Here is a 21,728-nt window from a genome sequence, read left to right as displayed (position 1 = left end):
TGTAATCATTTTTATAAGTTATTCTTAATTTAAAACCTCTGAGAAAGTTTAACTTCAAAAAATATCAGAGCTTTAAAAAAGGCTTAAATCAGAAGTGATTCAAGCAGTCCAAGATATTGACAGATGCTACTGAAAAGGGTCTGCAGACACCAAGAGCCTTGAATCTCCCTCTGAAGCTTGTTTCATCTTTCAATAAACTATTCTTACTGTTTAAATATTCCTTCTTGCTTTACATTTTCTCTGGTTCCTTGAACTCTAACCATTCTCTAAGCAGGAAACAATGTTATCCTACCCCTTGCAACATAAGAATTCCTGTATTATTAAAACAATTCTTTATATCCTTGAAGATACCCATAAAGGGTTGAGCAAGCAATTAGTATTTATTGAGAACTTACTGTATTCTAAATATGATGCTTGTGAAATGGGGTATAAAAAACTAGCAGGGTTCCAGACAGTACCTCTGAGAGACTTATTGCATTCTAGTTGAAAAACTTGTTGAATCTGAGCTGAGCTTCAAGATCACCAATTCCAGTCCTTTAAAACTAGATTTCCCTCTGCACCACACTAGTTGTGCCCCCTATGCTTGATTATCTCCAGTGACAGGGACCTCAATATTTCCTGACACACTGCTCCTTCCAATTTCTGACATCACTTAGTTGCTAGAGGAAACAAATCTCCATATAAATTTAGCCACAAAACAGCAATGAGTCAAGTACTATAAGTGCTGAATCAGTTGAAAAAGACAAGTTCTGTATGAGGTCAAAGGAAAGAGGAATCACTGTTGGTTGCTGTGGTCAGAAAAGGATGATTTAGGGTAAAATAACCAATATCTTTTAGTTTTCTCCGAAGTACAATACAAATGTGCATTTTATTATTACTGGTATCATATGCAAATCCCAATAACAGTTAACAGTTACTGAGTGCTAACTACATGCCAAGCATGTTATACTGTGTCTCAAGTAACACTGTATATACAATTTTATAGCTAGCTAGAGAATCTACTTTGTTCTAGGAACCATATCAGGTATATATATTATTTCATATAATCTGCACAACTAAACTTTGATATGGGTGTTATCATTGGCACTTTACCCAAAGAGACACTGTGGCTCAGTGAGTTTCAGTAACCCATAGTGGCAGAGCAAGGCTTTTAAACCCACTATATCTGATGCCACCGTCCTAGTCTTATCTACTGTGCTAAACTGCCCCTCCAGGAAACCATCCCTCTTCTATTAACTTACTAAAGAAAACAGGTGGCTGACTAGTTCTTTCCAGTCTTCCTTAGGGCTAAAATAAGGGGAAATTAGCAAACTCAATGGGAGGGAAGCCCACTGGTGGTTTTACCTCTGGAGTCATCCTGATGGCCATTACTGATCCATCAGCCCAGGTCCTTCCCTCAGGTCTGAGAGGAAAATGTCTGATAGACATCCACTTTTACATATAAATAAGGAATGCCTTACTAGTCATCCTCTAGGATTACTAAAATCTAATACCTATAACTAAAAATGGTAAACTATCATATACCGAGGTCTCTAATTTAGTACTCTAAGAATTTGAGCTGCTTCACAATGAGGCTAAACCTTTAGAGTGACTGAGCACATGTTGATAGTTGTAATTCTTGTTAATTTGGGGGAGGGACTTTTCTTATTAGTGTTAATGTTATCTTGAATTGGTCATGGTTTCCAATTTCTACTCATCTTGACTTAAGATATTTTTACAGTTACTGTTAGTTTACTTCTGCGGATCATTTTGTTCTTGTATAACTGCTGAACTATAAAAATTTGACCATTATTTCCTCATGGATTCTTCTTATCACTCAGGTTTTTTGTTGGTTTGTTTTTTGTTTTTACTGAAAAGTAGGAATGAAAATTAAGAACTACTGAGATAAAGGAAGAATTTCCATGATTTCCAGATCTTTTCTAGCCCTAAAAATTTCAGATGAACATTTGGCATTTCAGAACAATGCTGGAGGGTAGATATTTTCCCTAATTTGAAGAAGAGGACACTGAGGCTCAGAAAGATTGAGTGACTTGCTAAGGTTTCAAAGCTAATAAGGTGGTAGAATGAAATTAAAACTCAGGTCGGCCTGGTTCCAAAGACTGTACTTTTTCCATTATATTATACTGTCAACCCCAGAGTGTTTGCCTTCCAATTCTCATCTCCAGATTTCCTTTCCTCCACTCATTGGACTGAATATAACTGTAATAATTACTAACCACATGGGTAAAATTCCATTAGCGCTAACCTCAGGAAAACTAAATTCTGTTAGCAGGAATTTGAATATTACTGAACTGTTAACTGGTGTGAGAGTATCTTTTGTTATAAAGAAATTCTGGACATAATGGCTTTTGTTTGTAACAAAATGTAACACATCTATATTTCAGAAACTGAAATGCATACTAGGTAAACTGCTATGGGTAAGATGGCTACAGGTGTACACAACATTTGAATAAAGACTAAGAAAAAGAAAAAGAAAAAAAACCTTTAACTTTGGAATTTCTTGCAGGCATTCTGCAAAGTCTCACTGATCTTGGAACATCTGAATGTCTCTTATTGCCCCCAGCTGTCAGATGAGATTATTAAAGCACTGGCCATTTATTGTATTAATCTCACATCTCTCAGCATTGCTGGCTGTCCAAAGGTATGTGCAGGAGTCAGCTCAGACATATCAGATTGAAGTATTGCCAAAGAACCCAGGCAGGGTAGCAATTAGCAGTTGGACTCACCAGAGAACTTGTTTTCTTTGCCATGTCTGAGGTATTCATTAGAGTTTTCTTCTTTCCCCAAATTGGAAATAGCTTTATGATTTCATTTATGTCAAAGTAGAATCTGCAAGAAGTTAAAGACAACTCTTATACAAATATAAAAATGTGTCAAATATTATTTAATTCAATGAGAGAACCAGCAAAATGGTAAAGTCAGTCCATAGAGCATTTGATCAAACTGGGTATTTATAGGAACTGAAGAAAGAATGTTGGAATATGATTGTTAGGTTAAATCCAAAATTGGTTAATGTCCTACAAGGTAACAAATCCATAACCTTGGAGTTATAGTTTCTACCAGACAAAAATAATTTGCATCTCTCCTGGGCAAAAATATAACAGAGTTTGGGCCCTAATCAATACTAAACAGTATGTCAAACAAAAGCATAATTTCTTACAGAATTTCTCAGTTGGACCTGTTAAAGCAAAGTTCCGGTAAGACACTGAAAGGATATGCAATCATCTTTTGTCTTATTTTCAAGTGTTGGATAATTTTTCTTGACATGTGTCTTTGAAAGGAATATATATTCATTGCAAAATCTCTGGACTACATATAAAAGTGTGAAGGAGAAAGTAAAAATTCAAAGTCATACCACCAACCAGGACACAACCACTGTTGCATTTTATACTTATTCTTCTAGAATTCTTTTCTATGTACAGAGATTATAAATAGTTACAGGTTTGTGCTTTGTCTTGTTTTTTAAAGAACAGAATCATACTTTCTAAAATACATTGTAACCTACTTTCTTTTCTCTTAATATACCATGCATATATCCCCATGTCAAGAAATAGAGATCTCTGGTTGTGGATTAATATGGCAGATTGAATATACACATACAACTTTGTTCCCTCTTGAAACCCTACCAAAACTGCAGAAGAAGGGTGAGGGGCCACTTTGATAGGGAAAACAGTAGAGGAGACAAGAGCAACGAAATTTTGGAAACTTGAAAATAGATGGACTAATTCAGCATACCAGAGGTAGCTTTGAATCCTAAGACAACATAGAGAAAGCTGGGAAAAAAGTGGATTTACACCATAATCTTCAAACTTGGCAATACCTTGTACCTCTGGAACGAGGTTAAGAGGGTAGCTAAAGTAAGGAAGACTGGGTTAAAAGTTCTTGAGAAGTAGACAGATCTCTAGATCTCCTCCTCTACATACCTCTGGGCAACTGCCCCTCCCCACTCTCACCAGATTTGAGATGTATTTCCTACAGCCAGATTTCTCAGCCTTGGCATTACTGATATTTTGGACAAGATCATTCTTTGTAGTGGGGGATTTTTCTGTGTACTGTAGGATGTTTAACAGCATCCTTGCCCTCTATCCACTATATGTCAGTAGCACCTAGCCCCCCACACCTCCAGTCATAATAAAAAAATGTCTCCAGATATTGCTAAATGTCCTCTGGGAGCGGGGGAGTGAAATCTCTCTATCTGCTCTCCAGATAATAAAACAGAAGGTTGCCGAGCTGGGAGACTCATGTATAATTGAGAGCTTGGGTACAAAAGTGAAAATGGGAATTAAGTGACTAAATGCTGAACGCAGAGACATTCAGCACTCTTCCAACAGAGCATTCAGAATTTGGTTGCCAGATCTTTGCCTCCAGGCAGCAGATTGGAAGCCTCTTTTCTGGGGACTCTGACTAGCCAAAGATGCAAGATTGAAAAATACTGACATATGTGGATTTTCCAACAAAGAACCCATCCAAACCATTGAAGTTTAATGTAGAGAAGGCTCATATCATGCACTCAGACCTTCCAATCAGCTTTTAGCTCTCCACTATTAATCATGAGCAGACATCAAGGACATAAGAGACTAGACTTAAGAGAAAAGCCTCTAAAGTGGAAGATAAAGACCAAACCAAATTAACAGGAAAAACTTAGAGGAAGTAAAATACTCAGAGGGAAGAAAACTAAAAAAACTTTTTAAAAAATCCTCAGAAATTGCAAGGTTATTAACAACCTTGTCCTCTTGTGCACACTGATGGGCTTCTGTTTACCAAAGCATCACCTGAACTTTCAAGATGCCTTCATTCTAGCTGGTCTAAACATTCAGCTTCTCAGTTGTGTAGTCTGGGTGGTGAGTAGATTAAGAAAGTTATGCTAGGAACTCCTGAGTCCTCCATCAGTAACTGTGCCACAAGAAGGAAAAGGAGGCAGCGGTGGGAAAGACATGGTGAATCATGCCATTAATCTAAAAAAGTCACAGTAAAATTCTCTTTGTACAATAGTGTACTTGTTTAGAACTAGGGAAACCAGATGCCTTTCCGGTCAACATCGTCTTTTTCTAGAAGTGAGCTGGGTCAAGGAACTCAGGACACTAGCAGCACCGACCATGAACCCTCTGCAGCTTGAGCAGTCATGGCTCGCAGGGTCCTTGCTTCCATTGCACACGGACACATGGGTAACACATGGCTCACTGGGAACTGCCTTGGCTGTAACGCAGGCACAGATGTCGACTGGGCTTTTAAGAGGCTCCACTAATAAGGGAGGAAAGTAGGAGAATGAGAAAAGGAAAGACTCCAATGAGAACAGGAATTGAGGCAGAGAATTTTTTGTTGTTGTTTCGTTTCACTTTGGTTTTTTTTTTTTTTGGTAAGGAAAAACTGAGAGTTCCTTCTATAAATCGTGCGGTGGATACTGCCTTGCAGCCTAGAAACTAAGGAGGATATCACACAAGTGAGATATTATAAAATGAATACCTACACTGAAGATCTACGCTGAGAAAAAGGAAGGAGAGTAGTTATTTCAGAACCTCGATGTAAGGGAGAAGGATTTAGCTTTACCATCTATGCAGGTGAAATGAGTATCCTGATTCAGAAGATGTAGTGACCATAAGTTGGGCCAATGTGAACACTCCTCACAGCCTCAGAAATCATAAGGCTGTAGTCCTGTCTAATATATTTCAGTTCCATTGCTTCTGATGAGCCATGAAACACATTAGTGTCTGGCTCATCATTCTAGGCTAGGTTTCCCAAAAGCCCATGGGTCAATCTTGAATGGCCATCTTGTCCATCTCCTGGAAGGTCCCTTCAACCAGCTCACCACCAAGGTCAGTGAGTAGTACTGTGACCTCATCCCACCCAGCACTAAAATGAGAACAACATAATCTCTGCTCAGTAGGACTGAGATCAAGACCATGTATCTGGGAGTTAAGAGCATGGCCAGTCATCTTCACCTCCAGTTTCCAGCTCCCATAAGTCCCCAAAACATCACCTCAGTCACTGAACATTTGGGATTCTGATCTACAGGAAATGTTGGGCTCCTTTTCAGTTCTCACAGTATCAATAAAACCTAGTATTCTGAGCCCTACCTATCCAGGATTTTTCCATCATCTCATTGTCTTTCCTTTTCTCTACAATTCTGAGAGTTAACCCCCGCCCCCAGTGACATCAGATCCTCAGAGACCCACAAAGAATAGCAAGAATGTCTGAAGCATTTTTGTGAGAATCAGATGCAATGTTAAACCTTGGTTCTGAGCAAGTTCTGGAAACAGGGCATGCTTAGATAATGACATCTATTTTTCCAAACATAAAAAGTATACATTTCGGGCTTCCCTGGTGGTGCAGTGGTTGAGAGTCCGCCTGCCAATGCAGGGGACACGGGTTCGTGACCTGGTCCAGGAAGATCCCACATGCCGCGGAGCGGCTGGGCCCATGAGCCATGGCCGCTGAGCCTGCGCGTCCGAAGCCTGTGCTCCGCAATGGGAGAGGCCACAACAGTGAGAGGCCCGCATACCACAAAAAAAAAAAAGTATACATTTCAAACTGAAGGGTTTTTCGGCATAATTCTCTCAATTTTATGTTAAAAACAAGAGCTTAGCCTCATGGCATGTTTTTTAGAATGTTCAAACATTTAAAATAAGAAATTAAATCCAGTTGGAAAAAAATTCCTTTGGGGAGAGTAATCTAGTTGATTTTGCAGCAAGTCCCAGTTCAGCTATAAATTCAAAAGCCAAACCTTGAGTAAGTGAAGTAATCCAAGAAGTGGAGTTGAATTACCTCTGCAGAACGTCTGGGCAAACTCTCAAGATACTGGAACCCTGAACAGAAATTCTCAGAGTGAGATTCATGCAGTCTCTGTGGCTTCTACTCTTCTCTCCCCTGCTGCCTACAAACATCTGTCTTACCTACTTGTCCCTTTCCAGAACCAATAACTCCATACACAAATCATCAGAGATGTCCAGATCCCTTCTCACAGCAATCTGATCCTGTCTGCAGGTTAACTTCAGTGGATATATATATTTTATAGTTTTGTAACATGTGATGTCATTAAACTTATGTTTCTCCAATTGGTGATGCCTTACAGTGGATTTCAAGTTTAAAGTTAAATCCCATTATTGCAGCATTTCATAAATTGCTCATATTGGTGTGACAGGTATTACTAGGGAAATTTTGATGAAGTTTCCAATCCCAAACAGACAACTCTAAAATGAAAATAACAGCAAGATCACAAATTCTATTAGTGCCACTTGAAACAGACATCTTACTGTTCTGGAAACAGACTTAAATCACTAACTTGAGTTATATAGGCTCATCACGTGACAAGCCAGTTAAAGAGAATCTGCAATGGTTCTGATTCTATTTGTTATGGACTGAGTGTTTATGTCCTTCCAAAATTCATATGTTGAAACCCTCATCCCTGATGTGATAGTATTAGGAGGTGAGGCTTTGGGGGCTAATTAGGTTTAGACCGAGGTCACAAGGGTAGAGCCCCCATGATGGAATTAGTGTCCTTAAAGAATAGGAAGAACCTAGAGCTCACTCTCTGCCATGTGAGGCTACAGCAAGAAGGTAGCCATCTGCAAACCAGGAAGAGGGCCCTCACCAGACACTGAACCTGTGGGTAACTTGATCTTGGACTCCTCAGCCTCTAGAGCTGTGAGAAATAAATGTATGCTATTTAAACCATCTAGTCTGTGGTATTTTGTTATAGTAGCCCAAACTGACCAATATACTATTCTTCCCTGGGATGGAGTTTGTTGGAATAATCAGTTACTTTGGCTGTGTGTTTAGATTACTGACTCAGCATTGGAGATGTTATCGGCAAAATGCCATTACCTGCACATTTTGGATGTTTCCGGTTGTATCCTGCTTACTGACCAAATGCTTGTGAACCTTCAGATGGCCTGCAAACAACTCCGGATCCTAAAGATGCTATACTGCAGACTTATTTCCAAGTAAGTATGTACCTGAATATGAAAAGCTTTGAGAACTACTTTCTGAGAAAATAGAATATGTCACCACGGCATTCATAATACATAGTGGCTTTCAGAGTTAGGAAGGTTTCATTTTATTTAACTAATTGAAGCCAAAATTTTGGGCTGAACCAAGGGAAGCTCCCTCTAAAATAGTCTTTGTGGCTTCACATTCCTTTCCCAGTAGCCCTTCTACTCTTAGTACTTCCCCTTCTTTGACCATGCAGATGCTCAAAGCCTTAACTCTGTTCCTCATAGAATAATCACTAGCTCTTCCTCTACTACTCTCTCAAAATATTTCCATTCAGTTAATCTCCTCTAGGGGTTAAGAAACTAATCAGACTAAACTAGTTCACAATTATGGACAAATTACCAACAGTTATCCTAAGAGCCCCATCTCTCCCAAAGCTATTTGTTTAACAGTTGTTATTTAACTAAGATCTAGAGCTCAGAGTAAGGTATTCTGATGCTACAGGCCAAATGTCTATTTACTCAATTTACAAAATGTTTCCAATTAAATAACTGTTGGGTAAATAAGCAATCTATAAAGGTGGAAGGTATTAGGTGTCCACCCTGTGAGTTTTTAGATAGAAAGCAGTTATTTGCTCCATTGCTCATTTTTTTTCCTATTGACTGAAAGTAAAAATGTGCAAGTATTTTAACTGACCTCTTGAAGTAACCTGTGGAGTGTTCAAATGAGAATTCTTGACCCATCCCTGAAGGTCAGGTTCTTTTCTGAAGGTTGGAAAAATGAATACTAAGAATTAATATTAACAAAGTACAAAGTACATAATGTGTTCTAAGCATGTAGACTTCACAGAAGAACTTTCTTTTTTTTTTTAACTTTTTAGAAGATATTTCTTTTTTATTCTTAGTGGCACACATATTTTTTTTCTTTTTTTTTTTTTTTTGCTTTATAACAAATTTAATCAGTTATACATATACATATGTTCCCATATCCCCTCCCTTTTGCGTCTCCCTCCCACCCTCCCTATCGCACCCCTCCAGGCGGTCACAAAGCACCGAGCTGATCTCCCTGTGCTATGCGGCTGCTTCCCACTAGCTATCTATCTTACATTTGGTAGTGTATATATATATGTCCATGCTGCTCTTTCACTTTGTCACAGCTTACCCTTCCCCCTCCCCATATCCTCAAGTCCATTCTCTAGTAGGTCTGTGTCTTTATTCCTGTCTTACCCCTGTGTTCTTCATGACATTTTTTTTTCTTAAATTCCATATATATGTGTCAGCATACAGTATTTGTCTTTCTCTTTCTGACTTACTTCACTCTGTATGACAGACTCTAGGTCCATCCACCTCATTACAAATAGCTCAATTTCATTTCTTTTTATGGCTGAGTAATATTCCATTGTATATATGTGCCACATCTTCTTTACCCATTCATCTGATGATGGACACTTAGGTTGTTTCCATCTCCGGGCTATTGTAAATAGGGCTGCTATGAACATTTTGGTACATGTCTCTTTTTGAATTATAGTTTTCTCAGGGTATATGCCCAGTAGTGGGATTGCTGGGTCATATGGTAGTTCTATTTGTAGTTTTTTAAGGAACCTCCATACCGTTCTCCATAGTGGCTGTACCAATTCACATTCCCACCAGCAGTGCAAGAGTGTTCCTTTTTTTCCACACCCTCTCCAGCATTTATTGTTTGTAGATTTTTTGATGATGGCCATTCTGACTGGTGTGAGATGATATCTCATTGTAGTTTTGATTTGCATTTCTCTAATGAGTAAAGATGTTGAGCATCCTTTCATGTGTTTGTTGGCAGTCTGTATATCTTCTGTGGAGAAATGTCTATTTAGGTCTTCTGCCCATTTTTGGATTGGGTTGTTTGTTTTTTTGTTATTGAGCTGCATGAGCTGCTTATAAATTTTGGAGATTAATCCTTTGTCAGTTGCTTCATTTACAAATATTTTCTCCCATTCTGAGGGTTGTCTTTTGGTCTTGTTTATGGTTTCCTTTGCTGTGCAAAAGCTTTGAAGTTTCATTAGGTCCCATGTGTTTATTTTTGTCTTTATTTCCATTTCTCTAGGAGGTGGGTCAAAAAGGATCTTGCTGTGATTTATGTCATAGAGTGTTCTGCCTATGTTTTCCTCTAAGAGTTTGATAGTGTCTGGCCTTACATTTAGGTCTTTAATCCATTTTGAGCTTATTTTTGTGTATGGTGTTAGGGAGGGATCTAATCTCATACTTTTACATGTCCCTATCCAGTTTTCCCAGCACCACTTATTTAAGAGACTGTCCTTTCTCCACTGTACATTCCTGCCTCCTTTATCAAAGATAAGGTGACCATATGTCCGTGGGTTTATCTCTGGGCTTTCTATCCTGTTCCATTGATCTATCTTTCTGTTTTTGTGCCAGTACCATACTGTCTTGATTACTGTAGCTTTGTAGTATAGTCTGAAGTCAGGGAGCCTGATTCCTCCAGCTCCATTTTTCGTTCTCAAGATTGCTTTGGCTATTCGGGGTCTTTTGTGTTTCCATACAAATTTTGAAATTTTTTGCTCTAGTTCTGTGAAAAATGCCAGGGGTAGTCTGATAGGGATTGCATTGAATCTGTAGATTGCTTTGGGTAGTAGAGTCATTTTCACAATGTTGATTCTTCCAATCCAAGAACATGGTACATCTCTCCATCTATTTGTATCATCTTTAATTTCTTTCATCAGTGTCTTATAATTTTCTGCATACAGGTCTTTTGTCTCCTTAGGTAGGTTTATTCCTAGATATTTTATTCTTTTTGTTGCAATGGTAAATGGGAGTGTTTCCTTGATTTCACTTTCAGATTTTTCATCATTAGTATATAGGAATGCCAGAGATTTCTGTGCATTAATTTTGTATCCTGCAACTTTACCAAATTCATTGATTAGCTCTAGTAGTTTTCTGGTAGCATCTTTAGGATTCTCTATGTATAGTATCATGTCATCTGCAAACAGTGACAGCTTTACTTCTTCTTTTCCAATTTGGATTCCTTTTATTTCCTTTTCTTCTCTGATTGCTGTGGCTAAAACTTCCAAAACTATGTTGAATAAGAGTGGTGAGAGTGGGCAACCTTGTCTTGTTCCTGATCTTAGTGGAAATGGTTTCAGTTTTTCACTATTGAGGACGATGCTGGCTGTGGGTTTGTCATATATGGCCTTTATTATGTTGAGGAAAGTTCCCTCTATGCCTACTTTCTGCAGGGTTTTTATCATAAATGGGTGTTGAATTTTGTCGAAAGCTTTCTCTGCATCTATTGAGATGATCATATGGTTTTTCTCCTTCAATTTGTTAATATGGTGTATCACGTTGATTGATTTGCGTATAGTGAAGAATCCTTGCATTCCTGGAATAAACCCCACTTGATCATGGTGTACGATCCTTTTAATGTGCTGTTGGATTCTGTTTGCTAGTATTTTGTTGAGGATTTTTGCATCTATGTTCATCAGTGATATTGGCCTGTAGTTTTCTTTCTTTGTGACATCCTTGTCTGGTTTTGGTATCAAGGTGATGGTGGCCTCGTAGAATGAGTTTGGGAGTGTTCCTCCCTCTGCTATATTTTGGAAGAGTTTGAGAAGGATAGGTGTTAGCTCTTCTCTAAATGCTTGATAGAATTCGCCTTTGAAGCCATCTGGTCCTGGGCTTTTGTTTGTTGGAAGATTTTTTATCACAGTTTCAATTTCAGTGCTTGTGATTGGTCTGTTCATATTTTCTATTTCTTCCTGAGTCAGTCTTGGCAGGTTGTGCATTTCTAAGAATTTGTCCATTTCTTCCAGGTTGTCCATTTTATTGGCATAGAGTTGCTTGTAGTAATCTCCCATGATCTTTTGTATTTCTCCAGTGTCAGTTGTTACTTCTCCTTTTTCATTTCTAATTCTATTGATTTGAGTCTTCTCCCTTTTTTTCTTGATGAGTCTGGCTAATGGTTTATCAATTTTGTTTATCTTCTCAAAGAACCAGCTTTTAGTTTTATTGATCTTAGCTATCATTTCCTTCATTTCTTTTTCATTTATTTCTGATCTGATTCTTATGATTTCTTTCCTTCTGCTAACTTCGGGATGTTTTTGTTCTTCTTTCTCTAATTGCTTTAGGTGCAAGGTTAGGTTGTTTATTCGAGATGTTTCCTGTTTCTTAAGGTGGGATTGTATTGCTATAAACTTCCCTCTTAGAACTGCTTTTGCTGCATCCCATAGGTTTTGGGTCGTAGTGTCTCCATTGTCATTTGTTTCTAGGTATTTTTTAATTTCCCCTTTGATTTCTTCAGTGATCACTTTGTTATTAAGTAGTGTATTGTTTAGCCTCCATGTGTTTGTATTTTTTACAGCTCTTTTCCTGTAATTGATATCTAGTCTCATAGCATTGTGGTCGGAAAAGATACTTGATACAATTTCAATTTTCTTAAATTTACCAAGGCTTGATTTGTGACCCAAGATATGATCTATCCTGGAGAATGTTCCATGAGCACTTGAGAAAAATGTGTATTCTGTTGTTTTTGGATGGAATGTCCTATAAATATCAATTAAGTCCATCTTGTTTAATGTATCATTTAAAGCTTGTGTTTCCTTATTTATTTTCATTTTGGATGATCTGTCCATTGGTGAAAGTGGGGTGTTAAAGGCCCCTACTATGAGTGTGTTACTGTTGATTTCCCCTTTTATGGCTGTTAGTATTTGCCTTATGTATTGAGGTGCTCCTATGTTGGGTGCATAAATATTTACAATTGTTATATATTCTTCTTGGATCGATCCCTTGATCATTATGTAGTGTCCTTCTTTGTCTCTTCTAGTAGTCTTTATTTTAAAGTCTATTTTGTCTGATATGAGAATTGCTACTCCAGCTTTCTTTTGGTTTCCATTTGCATGGAATATCTTTTTCCATCCCCTTACTTTCAGTCTGTATGTGTCTCTAGGTCTGAAGTGGGTCTCTTGTAGACAGCATATATATGGGTCTTGTTTTTGTATCCATTCAGCCAATCTGTGTCTTTTGGTGGGAGCATTTAGTCCATTTACATTTAAGGTAATTATCGATATGTATGTTCCTATTCCCATTTTCTTAATTGTTTTGGGTTCGTTATTGTAGGTCTTTTCCTTCTGTTCTGTTTCTTGCCTAGAGAAGTTCCTTTAGCATTTGTTGTAAAGCTGGTTTGGTGGTGCTGAACTCTCTCAGCTTTTGCTTGTCTGTAAATGTTTTAATTTCTCCATCAAATCTGAATGAGATCCTTGCTGGGTAGAGTAATCTTGGTTGCAGGTTTTTCTCCTTCATCACTTTAAGTATGTCCTGCCACTCCCTTCTGGCTTGTAGAGTTTCTGCTGAGAGATCAGCTGTTATCCTGATGGGGATTCCCTTGTGTGTTATTTGTTGTTTTTGCCTTGCTGCTTTTAATATGATTTGTGTTTAATTTTTGACAGTTTGATCAATATGTGTCTTGGCGTATTTCTCCTTGGATTTATTCTGTATGGGACTCTCTCTGCCTCCTGGACTTGATTAACTATTTCCTTTCCCATATTAGGGAAGTTTTCAACTATAATCACTTCAAATATTTTCTCAGTCCCTTTCTTTTTCTCTTCTTCTTCTGGAACCCCCATAATTCGAATGTTGTTGCGTTTAATGTTGTCCCAGAGGTCTCTGAGACTGTCCTCTGTTCTTTTCATTCTTTTTTCTTTATTTTGCTCTGCAGCAGTTATTTCCACTATTTTATCTTCCACCTCACTTATCCGTTCTTCTGCCTCAGTTATTCTGCTATTGATCCCATCTAGAGTATTTTTTATTTCATGTATTGTGTTTTTAATCGATGCTTGATTCATCTTTAGTTCTTCTAGGTCCTTGTTAACTGTTTCTTGCATTTTGTCTATTCTATTTCCAAGATTTTGGATCTTGGAAATAGAATCTTGGATCATCTTTACCATCATTATTCTGAATTCTTTTTCAGGTAGACTGCCTATTACCTCTTCATTTGTTAGGTCTGGTGGGTTTTTATCTTGCTCCTTCTCCTGCTGTGTGTTTTTCTGTCTTCTCATTTTGCTTATACTGTGTTTGGGGTCTCCTTTTTGCAGGCTGCAGGTTCGTAGTTCCCGTTGTTTTTGGTGTCTGTCCCCAGTGGCTAAGGTTGGTTTAGTGGGTTGTGTAGGCTTCCTGGTGGAGGGGACTAGTGCCTGTGTTCTGGTGGATGAGGCTGGATCTTGTCTTTCTGGTGGGCAGGTCCACGTCTGGTGGTGTGTTTTGGGGTGTCTGCGGACTTTTTATGATTTTAGGCAGCCTCTCTGCTAATGGGTGGCGTTGTGTTCCTGTCTTGCTAGTTGTTTGGCATAGGGTGTCCAGCACTGTAGCTTGCTGGTCGTTGAGTGAAGCTGGGTGCTGCTGTTGAGATGGAGATCTCTGGAAGATTTTCGCCGTTTGATATTATGTGGAGCTGGGAGGTCTCTTGTGGACCAGTGTCCTGAAGTTGGCTCTCCCACCTCAGAGGCACAGCACTGACTCCTGGCTCCTCAATTTGGGATTATTTGTTGTCTATTCATGTATTCCAGAGATGCAGGGTACATCAAGTTGATTGTGGAGCTTTAATCCGCTGCTTTTGAGGCTGCTGGGAGAGGTTTCCCTTTTTCTTCTTTGTTCTCACAGCTCCTGGGTCTCAGCTTTGGATTTGGCCCCGCCTCTGCGTGTAGGTCACCGGAGGGCGTCTGTTCTTCGCTCAGACAGGACAGGTTAAAGGAGCAGCCTCTTCGGGGACTCTGGCTCACTCAGGCCGGGCGGGAGGGAGGGGCATGGAGTGCGGGGCGAGCCTGCAGCGGCAGAGGTCGGCGTGACGTTGCAGCAGCCCGAGGCGCGCCATGCGTTCTCCCAGGGAAGCCACCCCTGCATCCCGGGACCCCGGCAGTGGAGGGCTGCACAGGCTCCCGGAAGGGCGGTGTGGACAGTGACCTGCGCTCGCACACAGGCTTCTTGGCGGCGGCAGCAGCAGCCCCAGCGTCCCACGCCCGTCGCTGGGCTCCGCGCTTTCAGTCGTGACTCGTGCCCGTCTGTGGAGCCCCTTTAAGCAGCGCTCTTAATCCCCTCTCCTCGTGCACCAGGAAACCAAGAGGGAAGAAAAAGTCTCTTGCCTCTTCGGCAGCTCCAGAGTTTTCCCAGACTCCCTGCCCGCTAGCTGTGGCACATTAGCCCCCTTCAGGCTGAGTTCTCGCCGCCAGCCCCAGTCCTCTCCCTGCGCTCTGACCGAAGCCCGAGCCTCAGCTTCCAGCGCCGCCCACCCCAGCGGGCGAGCAGACAAGCCCCTCGGGCTGGTGAGTGCCGCTCGGCACCGATCCTCTGTGCGGGAATCTCTCCGCTTTGCCCTACCCAGGTATGTGGGGAGTTTCTTGCCTTTTGGGAGGTCTGGGGTCTTCTGCCAGCGTTCAGTAGGTGTTCTATAGGAGTTGTTCCACGTGTAGCTGTATTTCTGGTGTATCCGTGGGGAGGAAGGTGATCTCCGCGTCTTACTCTTCCGCCATCTTACCCGGAAGTCCAGAAGAACTTTCTTAATTAAGCAGCCCTGGCATGAGCTGAACCATGAGATCTGGTCACTTGATGCCTGAGGAAGAAAATGATTTCTGATCTAAGGATGTGTGTGCTAAAATGAAATGAAAAACAAAACAAAAACAAAACTATTACTTGTAAAATAGGCACTCCCACTGGGCCCAGGCTTGCGGGGGAGGAGGGCAGCCAACTGAAGCTGGATCAGAAAAAAGGGGGCAGGTTCTTAAAAATGTTTGTAGAGGAGTGGAGACTCAGCCCTTCTTGATAGGTATGGAGATGACTGACATGGATATTATTAACTTCATTTAAAGTGTGTACCATGAAATGAGGTCCTACGAGTCCCTGCTGACCCTGTCATATTGTTAAACAGCCAACTTTGGTCAAGATGACAGTAAATGAATTAATATATTGCACAAAGGAGTTTAGCTTCTAATCTTTTTTTTTTTTTTTTTTGTGGTACGCGGGCATCTCACCACTGTGGCTTCTCCCGTTGCGGAGCACAGGCTCCGGACACGCAGGCCCAGCGGCCATGGCCCACGGGCCCAGCCACTCCGCGGCACGTGGGATCCCCCCAGACCGGGACACGAACCCGCGTCCCCCGAATTGGCAGGCGGACTCTCAACCACTGCGCCACCAGGGAAGCCCAAGTGTAGCATTTCTAATCTTTTGACTTTGTCAATCATTATTTTGGGGAGGTAATATTATTGAACTTCTAAAACGTAGGATTTTAAGTAGAATGAATGAAGACTTTCTAGCCAGGGCCTCTCTGATCCTAAACATGGTGGACGTAATCATGGTATGGGATGTTAAAGTGTAATAAATATGGTGCTTGGTCAAGAAGACCCAAGATATCTAGTAATTTCCAATTCCTGCCTTTGACTACCCACTCCTCTTGCAAGGTCCTTAGATAAAAATATGCAAAGAAAATAAAACAAATAAGATTTTACTACTAGGGGTTGGCCCCCAAAACCCAATGCAAAACTCTAGTTAACTAACTGAATCTACGGGAAATTCCTTTACCTAATCCAGGACAGCCAAAAGGCCTATTTTGTTTTCTACCACCAAGCCTGCCTGTCCCTATCAGCAAGAAGCAGACAGAGGCTTGGCCCTGATACCTAGAAGGGAGCTGGCTTGTCTGCCCATCTCATTGTCTAAAGAGGCCAAACCACTGTAGTCTCCCTTATAGCTTCACTCCTGCTAAGATCCAGCAAGAAAGAGGCCTAGAATTCTCTGATTCTATCCTTGTCTAGCAATGGAGAAGGGCTATCCCCACAGCAGGGTGGCTAGACTAGTTAGGCTCCAGGAGCATCTGTCTTGACATCCTGCTTCTAGGAGAGGATGCTGTTTGTCAGTCAAAGAGCTCCCAAGATACTTGGGCTTCAAAACTTTGATTAGAAAAGTGGTAAGGCCTGGCCACATTCTGCTGTTTGGGGTCAGTTCTAGAGACTGTAGAGCATCTTCTTCTCCACTTAGATCCATGGGATCCTTGGGTGGAACTGGAAGTGCTGCAGATAATGTGGACCCTTCAAGACACAAGCTCATGATGACATCTAATCCCTTACCTATGTTCACTCTAAAAAAGCACAGTTGTTTGCACCTGCTCCCTCAACAGCAAGAGCTTTGTTTTGTCTGGGTGAAATGGAACATTTGGTAGTTAGGATATAGGAGATTTTTCTTGGGAAGAGGTTCAACGACTTTGTATCACAAAGCAATGTATTCCCACACATCTGATTCCATTTGAACATAAAAGTGTACAACGCAGCCCTTAAAATCCAATTATAGCCCTCAGAAGAAACTGTTTTATATACAAATTCCCCCATATTCAATGGAATCTGAAAACACTGCACCAGCTTTACAAATCAAAGAGGTCTGTTCAGCCCACCCTATCTGAACTAGGGGAGTAGCAAACTTTTGGTCAATGAGCAAACTGGCTGAAGCGCTTCTAGCATGAGATATGCTGTCATTCTACAACCCCAGAGCCTGAAGGGATTCCAGGAAGTGATTCCAGAAGTCCCATGTGGAGACATAATAAAGGCTCCTTTAATTCAAGGAGAAATAATAACTGAGATGATAAATTTGATGGGAAAATCTAGCTGTCTACATTTGAAGCAGTTGTATTCAACTAACCTTTCAATTTATGGACCTCTGTGGGGAAAGCAAGACAGGCAATGGAGATGAAGAAAAGCATAATGGAAAAGAGGGAGAAAGACCCAAACAATGGTCTCCACAACCCAGGAGGGTCTGAACCACAAAGAGGCAGAAGAGCCATTAAGTCTATAATTAGCAAAGAGCAAAGGGACCTTTCTGATATTTTTGTGTCTGGAGTCCAAAACTTTAAACTTTAGAGAGATGAGTAGAGAAAGTCTAGGTGGTCTTCAGAGCCCCAAACAGCAGTATAGAGATTCCTTGAAGACCTTATTTAGCAGTTCCTGGCAGCATAAATTACTACCTAGGTACTCTAAGGTCTGTGTTGTTAGGAAATAAAACTCAGAGTTCTCCTCTCTAGCTCACGGAAAGGTCTTTGTGGAAAGGCCTTTGTAATTTGGACCTACTGAATTTTATTATTAATATGAACAAATAATATTACTTAACAATTATCATTTGCCATGTACTGTGCTAAATCCTATTTTATGTTTATTATCTAATCCTCACAAATACCCTATTACCATAAAAATGAATAAGGAAACTGGTATAAACAGTTTAAATAACATACCCAAAGTCATACAAATAAAAGACAGAGCCATACTTTGTACCTAGGTCTTATCATTGTTATGCTGCTCTTTTATCTTTAGATTAGTGATTTTCAAGTTTTTTAAAGCTCTAACATTCAAGAGATTTGATCAATAAGGGGAGACAAGTACTGTTTGCCCAATTTACTTGCTGATGCATAAATAAGAGGCTGATTACACGTAGTCTTTGGTGTAGGCTCCAAATTCCCCTTTCTTTCAGCTTAGTCAAGAAACTAGAAGGAAATGTGAGGGCAAGTGATGTTATTACAGGGATAACCTTGAATCCCCTTTAATTTAGAAAAAACAAAAATCACAAACTTCAAAATATCATTATTATTAACCATATGATACTTTACAACTGTGTGGCATATCGTGTTTGCAAATCATTGTTCTATACTGATCCAAAGAAACCTCTCTCGCCAGGTTAAATGTGTAATGACTAACCATTGCAGTAGACGGCTTCAATTCCCAAATCATTTCCTAAAAGTTCTTGGAGTCACTCAGACCTAAGTACCTGAGTAGAAGGTACTCAAAGGATTCCACATGCACTTGAAGAAACCTAGAACACACAGTGATTCCTAAGTAGACATTTTCTTTTCAATATTTCCCAGCTGTCATCTATACTAGAGCATTAAGCTATTAAAAAGAGACAGAGGGAGTCTGAGACAGACAGACAGACGTGTTTCTGGCAGGAGCATTCAGTTTCTACATTTTCAAGTTTCCTGATACTTTAAAAAACTGCTTGTGTTTACATTATGCAAAAATAATATCCTACTTAGAGGACATAGAAAGATTATACAAGAAGTTTAAAACATAGGATCACACCTTTTTTTTTTTTTTTTTTTTTGCGGTACGTGGGCTTCTCACTGTTGTGGCCTCTCCCATTGCGGAGCACAGGCTCTGGACACGCAGGCTCAGCGGCCATGGCTCACGGGACCAGCCGCTCCGCAGCATGTGGGATCTTCCTGGACCGGGGCACGAACCCGCGTCCCCCGCATCGGCAGGCAGACTCTCAACTACTGTGCCACCAGGGAAGCCCGCTTACAGTTATTTTAAAACACCTAAGATTTGATTCAAGTGAAACAGTATTTCAAACTACTGATGTATCTTAGTCTTTTTGATTTCATTACCCTACCAGAACTCATATAGCCATTGAGCACAAACTTAAGTCAAAGTATATGATAATACCAGCCTCCATATCAATGACTGTTTCCAAACTGCTGCAATTAATAACTCAACGTAATACACAGCAAAAACAGGCACAGTAGCCCCTACATGGGCAAACATTATTACTCATTTCTGATCCTAGGGAAGCTGCCAATTACTCATTTCCTGTTTGGTACTGGTCTCAAGATTCAAACCAACTTTCTAGGAAAATCCTTGTCTTGGAAATGACATTATTTTCAAGTTAGATATACTTTTTTTTTTCTGATGCTGCAAAATTGTGCTTTATAAGACATATACATTTGGTCATTCAGATGATCAAAATATATTTCTCATATATATCTGGAGAGTGGTATGCCTGGAGAGAGCACAGAAGCTCAGCACCCTTTCCCTATACCTTGCCCTATGCATCTCTGATACCTGGTTGTTCTTGAGCAATATCCTTTAATAAACCAGTGATCCAGCAAGTAAAATGTTTCTGTGTCCTGTGAACAGCTCTAGCTGGTAGATCAGAAGCCCAGGTAACAACCTGGTATCTGAAGTGGAGGGCGATCTGTGGACCTGAGCCCTTAATTTGTGGAATCTAAAGCTATTTCCAGGTAGATAGCTTCAGAATTGAGTTGAATTATAGGACATCCAGCTGGTGTCTGAGAATTGCTTGGTGGTGTCGGGAATGCCCTCCTCCCGCCATGTTGGAATTGGGGTCCTGAACAACTTTTAGATGACTTCTTTGCTTCCTTCCTCCTAAGACAGACAGTAACAATATTTTTAGTCATTCTGACCATGGAACACCTTTGAGACTTTGATGAAAAGTCACAAACCTTCTCTTCAAAAAAATGCATAGTAGATACAAAACTGCATGAATTTTCAGGAAGTTCATGGGCTTCCCTGAAGTTCATCCATGTATCCAACAGGGATCTGCGGACTCTAGGTTAAGAGCTCCTGCTCTGGTACACGGCCAGCCTTCACAGGTTGGCTGGTTAGGATACTCCCTCATCAAAGAAACTGGAAATATCAGGCAGAGGGCTCATTTAACAGTGCTATAGAGTGCCCTCAGTGTTCCTACGCCACGGCCATGCAGTTTCCTTACCCATTTACTGTATCTGTTAATCTCTGAACTGGCTGAACCAGAGAACTATTGAGCTACTTAAGCTTTGGGATCCTGATTATTAGCACAATTTACCCACACCCTCCCCCTCAGGAAGGCAAGAGAGATGTGAAAGGAATTCAAGTTGTGACAGTGAGTTCTTTAACTCCAAATTGTGATCTAGTTTGAAAATTCTGCACTAGTGATTACTTCTGCAACTAGCTAATGCTCATCACTGTTATTACAGGGAAGCAGCTAAGAGAATGTCATCTATAGTTCAGCAGCAGGAATATAGTGCTACTGACCCTCCACTTTGGTTTGGCTGATTGCGAAGGCAAGCCTCTTCCAGAGCAATAAGATATAACACAACTTAAAGATTCAGAGTTGATGGCGGAAGAGTCAACATACAGTAGTCAAGAGGAAGCAGTATGACCTTCAACCTCAAGCAGGAAGAACAAAAAATGTAGAACTTGGCAACTTCATTTTGTCCAAGTATTTTTACTAGCTGGATCTTAACTGTGTAAACAAGCAGCAAATCATCTCCAGGTTCTTATTCCAGCTACAAATGTTTCTAAATACATCTATAAGTTCTTCTGTCTCACAGTCATGATTAAAAGCCAAATCAAGCACTGCTACTACGTAAATTTTCCACTTAAATTTATCTTAATCAAACCAATCGTTTTGATGAGATTATCAAATTTAAGGTTACAGCTGTATGAAACAATCCTGAGAGATGTGATATTATTGACAAGGAATTTAGAAGCTTCTCTTTAGAAAAGAAAGCAGAAGGCTATATAAATCAGAGTAAGAGTTTGAGTAAGGGCAATGACTTTAAGGATCTCTATATATTTTACATATAGTAGTCAGTACATGTTAATCCCAGACTCCTAATTTATCCCTCCCCCTACCACCTTTCCCCTTTGGTAACCGTAAGTTTGCTTTCTATGTCTGTGGGTCTATTTTTATTTTGTAAATAAGTTCATGTGTATCTTTTCTTTTTTTAGATTCCATGTATAAGAGATATCATATGATACTTGTCTTTGGCTTACTTCACTTAATGTGATAATCTCTAGGTCCATCCTTGTTGGTGCAAATGGTATTACTTCATTATTTTTAAGACTAATATTCCATTACACACACACACCCCACATCTTCTTTCTCCATTCATCTGTCGATGGACACTTAGGTAGCTTCCATGTCTTGGCTATTGCAAACAGTGCTTCAATGAACATTGGGGTGCAAGTATCTTTTCGAATTATAGTTTTCTCCAGATATATGCCCAGG

General features: G+C 40.1%; 1 protein-coding gene across 1 annotated transcript in view; it reads left to right on the top strand.

Moving 5' to 3' along the window:
* Positions 1–20,876, top strand: part of FBXL13 (F-box and leucine rich repeat protein 13) — a 191,738-nt gene extending 170,862 nt beyond the window's left edge. The window contains 4 exon segments of the mRNA XM_060108846.1: positions 2,507–2,641; positions 7,777–7,940; positions 20,692–20,766; positions 20,768–20,876. Of these exon segments, the coding sequence (XP_059964829.1) occupies positions 2,507–2,641; positions 7,777–7,940; positions 20,692–20,766; positions 20,768–20,876 (483 nt within the window).
* Positions 20,877–21,728: the final 852 nt, after the last annotated feature.

The sequence above is a fragment of the Mesoplodon densirostris genome, chromosome 9 (assembly GCF_025265405.1).
Source record: "Mesoplodon densirostris isolate mMesDen1 chromosome 9, mMesDen1 primary haplotype, whole genome shotgun sequence".
Lineage (NCBI taxonomy): Eukaryota > Metazoa > Chordata > Mammalia > Artiodactyla > Ziphiidae > Mesoplodon > Mesoplodon densirostris.
This window is presented reverse-complemented; position numbering and strand designations above follow the sequence as displayed.